General features: G+C 56.2%; 2 protein-coding genes across 2 annotated transcripts; one reads left to right on the top strand and one right to left on the bottom strand.

The window, feature by feature from the left end:
• Positions 1 to 1,336: 1,336 nt before the first annotated feature.
• ACA1_353760 (uncharacterized protein) lies at positions 1,337 to 1,832 on the bottom strand (the record flags this gene model as incomplete). Its single annotated transcript, XM_004334008.1, has 3 exons — positions 1,337 to 1,495; positions 1,626 to 1,733; positions 1,818 to 1,832. The coding sequence occupies 3 exons, from the start codon at positions 1,830 to 1,832 to the stop codon at positions 1,337 to 1,339; spliced, it is 282 nt and encodes a 93-aa protein (XP_004334056.1).
• Positions 1,833 to 3,478: 1,646 nt separating this feature from the next.
• On the top strand, positions 3,479 to 4,857 carry ACA1_353770 (uncharacterized protein; the record flags this gene model as incomplete). The annotated part of the gene is made up of 6 exons (XM_004334009.1): positions 3,479 to 3,573; positions 3,652 to 3,752; positions 3,829 to 3,975; positions 4,398 to 4,529; positions 4,611 to 4,697; positions 4,782 to 4,857. Coding segments are annotated over 6 exons (638 nt in total), but the record flags the coding sequence as incomplete, so codon positions are not given.

Below are 4,857 nucleotides of genomic sequence, written 5' to 3' on the forward strand. Positions count from 1 at the left end.
ATGATGACGGTACGCGAGCCGTGGCGACGACGAGCCAACAACGGGAGGCGCTCACGGGGCTGGAGCGGCTGGACCTCGACGGCTGCCACGTCCACGAGAAGGGCATGTGCGGGCTCAAGTATCTCGCGAGCCTCAAATACCTCTCCATTCGACAGGTGACCCACTCCTCTTCATACATTTTTATGTGTCATCAATCACCAATCATCAGCGCCTGATCATTTTTTTATCAATTTATTCCTTATAATTTGATATTAACCACTCACACGCGATGAACTTCTGTGTGAAGGTGTCGAGCATTGGCGATTTGTCGACGCTGGCGGGGTGTGGCGGGCTGCGCTACCTCTACCTCGATCAGGACCAGGTGCCGTCGCATCTGCTGCACCACCTCCAGTCCCTCATCCCCAAACTCACCATCCACGTGTCCCCTCCTTCCGCCTGAAGCGACGTCACCAATCCGCATTTGTTGTATTTTTGATAAAGTTTTTACTTTTATTTTAATTGGTTGCGGAAATGAGAAAATTCCCAGTACCTCTGCGCCAATTGGTCGCCTCTCGCTTTTTTCTAACTCCGAGTCCCACAATGCGGAGGGCGACTGGCCCAGTGCAGGGTTCAAGTAGGCCGCTCCGGCGGGGCTTGACACAGACACGGTGGTGCGCTTGACTGTCCCCTTCTTCTCGCCAAGGAGGACGACAGCACAGTAGGACAGCCTTGTGGTGTTGGCCCGCGGATTGAATGCTCTGCTTGCCCTCTACATTCGTTTGAGTCTCAATCGCACGGGGCGGTCAGCGCCCTGTGCGGGACCTGTTGGCCAGGTCCTAAATCGAAAAGCCGCTGCGGTCCTTGCAGCCCACTTCTCCCCGTGGCGGTCTTCACCGGCCAGCATGAGCGGGTCCGAGTATGGCCACCACCGTGCTTTCTTTTTCCAAATCTTCTTTTAGTCACCCAAATTTCAATTCAAGATACAGGCAAGGGGAAGACCACTCCAGGAACTAGTTTGGTTGTGGGTGGTGCGTCGTTGTTCAAGCGCAGGAAGGAAGGGGTGATCTGGAAGCTGCCACCTTGCAAGGTCTTGGCGATGACCTGCCCCTGCACCTGGCTGTTCACCAGCACACATTCGATCTGGGTGCCAGCAGCACACCTGCACAGACAATCAATGCATCGGATGGGGGCGTGGAGTGGTGGTGGCGCAGATGAGTGTGTCTTGAAGACAGCATTGGCAAAAAGGGAGGAATTGCCCGACCTGTTCGAGGAGATGCCGGACCTGCTGCATCAGCTCATCACCATGGGTCACCACGCCGCTGAAGTTGTGTCGCTGTCCAACGTCGTCGACCTGGGCTCAGTGCCGGTGTAAACCGCCGATGAGGACCGACGGCGAGACTTCCTCAGCGCTTGCCACGACAAGGTTGATCATCACCGATTGGAGCTTGAGCGCGCCGATGCCCACCATCTGCATGCTGGTGGCCCTGCCCAAGTCGCCGGCCTGCACCGTGAAGGTCTGCCGCCAGAAAGAGATAAGGTGAGTCCGTGCTGGGGTGTGTGGGTGTGAGCCGTTTGTGTTGAATTCACGACGAACCTGGTTGAGCTGGTTGGTGCCTGGTGAGCCTGATGGCTCCCCAAGAGGTGACCTGCACGGTGCCGCTGGGCGTGTCGTTGCACAGGCGCTGGCTCGTTGTGCTCAGCTTGGCCTCCGCCACGGTAAAGCTGATGCCGCTCAGCGCTTGCACGTTGCCCACCTGTTCGTTGGTTGGTCAGTTAAGAACAGCAACAGCACGACACACACCGCACAGGCCGCCAAAGAAAACCACAGCAAGCCTTACGGTGAGGCCGGCCATCGCACGCCTGCGGCTGACCGTTATTGATCGAAGCTGCTTAGGCGCCGGCCACCTTGCACGGCGAGCGCGCTGCCAGTGGAGGTGTTGGACACTTCCAAGGGGTGGCGTTGGTGGCGGCATTGGGCGAAGCGGTGGCCGAGCCAAGAATGAAGGCCGAGAACCCGCCTCCCAACAGGGCTGGCTGGCATGGGGCCTGGGCGATGCGGCGGGCGACCTGGTCGGAGTTGGGCTTGACGTCGGGGAGCTGGTGGGCGACCAGGTGGGCACAGGGGGCCTTCAGCTTGGCATTACCAAGGGCGTGGGCGAAGCGGCGGGCGACTGGGTCAGGGTCGCGCTCGACGTCGGGGAGCTGGTTGTATACCGGGTGGGCGGCACAGAGGGCATTAGGCTGGGGGTCACCGAGGCCGTGGGCGAAGCCACGGGCCACCAAGTCAGAGTCACAACGTCAGGTAGCTGGTGGGCGACAGGGTGGGCATCACAGAGGGCATCAGGCTTGGAGTCACTGAGGGCGACCGGGTGGGTGTCACAGGATCATCAGGCTGGGCGTCATTGAGGGCGAATCTTAACAAGGAGAGAAGAACGACGGAGGAGGGGGAAGGTGAACGGTGAACGATGAGAGGGAGAGCGTTCTATGCTCGGTGGTCTGAGCGATCCCAACAGGCTGCTGAGAATCTGTCAGCAGCCTGCTCCACCGACATACACCGCTTTATGTGTGCGGTATATGTGATGAAGGTGGCGCTGGGGTCAGACACAAGTCCCGAAAGAGCAACCGCAGAAGAGTTGATGCTAAATAGGTAAATGAGCTCTTTGTTGTTGTTGTGCAACACAACGCAGTTGCTCCACTGTAAAGCCGCGAAAAGGCTCCAAACAACAACGATCATCTGCTCATCCCACATCCTCTCCTCTATAACCCTTGCTTCCTCCTCCATGCTCTAGCTCCGATGACGCGCGAACCTGAGACCTGAGCTCGCCTGACCAGCGACCACGCCGCTCTTCCCTTGTTACACAAAAAGTCACTATCCAAAACGCGCAACTGGGCTTAAAAAAAAAGACCTTTCGAAAAGCTCATTAGACCCTATTAATGCACGGACATAAAAACCGATTGGCCCCGACAGTAAGCCCATTCCTTCTGGTTGGTGCATTTTGGGCCCATTAAAGTTAACTTTAAAACTGGTGCTCCGTAATTATAGTATTGGGAGATGGCCTGGAGATAGAAGGTGAAGCCCGAGCCAGTTTGCAGCTAAACCGGTGCCTTCACCGCAGGCGTGGTCACAGAGTTAAGTGCAAGCCACCTTGTCAGCTAAACCGGCCTCTTCACTGCACCATTCTTCCCCATAACTCTCTGGCCTGCGCTCCCACCCATTGCGCACCACCACAGCCGCTCAACCCACCACCATCCAGTGCCCCACACCAGTCGCTTCTGTTGGTAAACAGAATGGTGACCAACCTGATACTCTCAACATTGCTCTTGTTGCTTCTCAGCGCAGTGGCTCCCGGATCCTGCACCACCTGTACCTACACCCTCCTGAGATCTTCTATGTCTTCCGCACCTCTTTGCTGCAGCTTACGATCTTCTTGTTGTTCATCATCGGCCCAAAGACACCGTTTGCCCCTCTGGGTGCTCCTTCACCAGCATCTACTCCGCTATGAACGCGGCCCAGGATGGAGACATCATCGACCTCCCAGCCCCCACCTATAACATGGTTGGGTCGCCGAATATTCAGCACTCGTTCACACTGAGGTGCCCAAATCCCTCACCTATGCTCATTGCTGTTCATTACTTATTTCGTCATGGTGGTGGTGGTTCTCCATACTACAGAGCTGGCCCAGCAGGCGTAGAGTTCCAGGGAGGCTGGGGTTGGACGGTGAGCAACGGCACACTCACGCTGGACGGGTCCTTCCGGTTCAACAATACGAAAGGTGACAAACTCCACCTGTTATTTTAAAACACTCACAAGATGACCATTGTCAGTCAGCTGATATTTCTCCATTACAGTCATCCGCGTCAATTCCAACGCTGCTGTGAACGCCTTGGGCGACCTGGCGATGTTGTCGGTCGGGGGCTCGACGATGCTCCACCTGGAAGGGTTGTGGCACAGCCACGGCACGCTGTCCATCTCAGTCAACAATCCGGGTTCAAACAGTACGTGTTCTTGTGCCGTTTGCTCTTTGACTGGACTGTTTGCTGACCCACCTTCATCGTCACATACTCACTACCGCACGTACAAAGCCTTGTTCCTCTATGGAGGAAGTACATTCATAACGGACAGTCAAGTAACGCTTGAGGGTGTTGGTCCAAATGTTGGAAATGCTGCCTGGACTGGTAAGTTCTGCTGTCTTGGTTCAGACCTACGGCTCAACTGGTCTGGTACAGACTACTGACGCCGGCCTCCCACACATGCAGAGCCTCTCAATTTGGCTGGGACCTGGGAGCAGAATGGCCCACTCACCATCAGCGTTCAGGATGGCATTGGTTGGCCCAATTCTTCCGCTTAGTTTCTCTGTCCTTGTCCTACTACTGACCCTGCAGGGTGGGGGTGCACACAGCCGGAATGCGGACCGCAGGGGGCACTTGGAAGCAAAACGGAGTTGTGACAGCCTACGCCACCAACACCTCTCAAGCCATCAAACTCACCCTATCGGGCGTTTGGGAACAAATGGGGCCGGTCAACATCCACCTCGCCCAAGGCTCCACTGGTACGTTGGCAAACCGTTGTGGTGGCGACACAAGACTTCGTCACCAGCGCTTACACCAATCATGTTGCGGGGGGCGAGCAGGAGTGCTTGCCATGAGAGACCAACACACCACCTGGCGGCAACAGAATTCCGTCTTGATCGCCGCCGCCGCTGACTCTCACTACGACAGTACAACACTCCTTGCCCTATATATATAGAAATATATATATATATATGTATTATATGTGTATATTGTTCTGACACCTTAGGCAGCTGGTGTGCTCATGGCCGGAGCGTCTCCGGGCGGCGGGTGGATGCAGGGCGGAGAGCTCACTATCAGAGCCGCCCG

Source organism: Acanthamoeba castellanii (assembly GCF_000313135.1).
Source record: "Acanthamoeba castellanii str. Neff unplaced genomic scaffold scf7180000084717, whole genome shotgun sequence".
NCBI lineage: Eukaryota > Discosea > Longamoebia > Acanthamoebidae > Acanthamoeba > Acanthamoeba castellanii.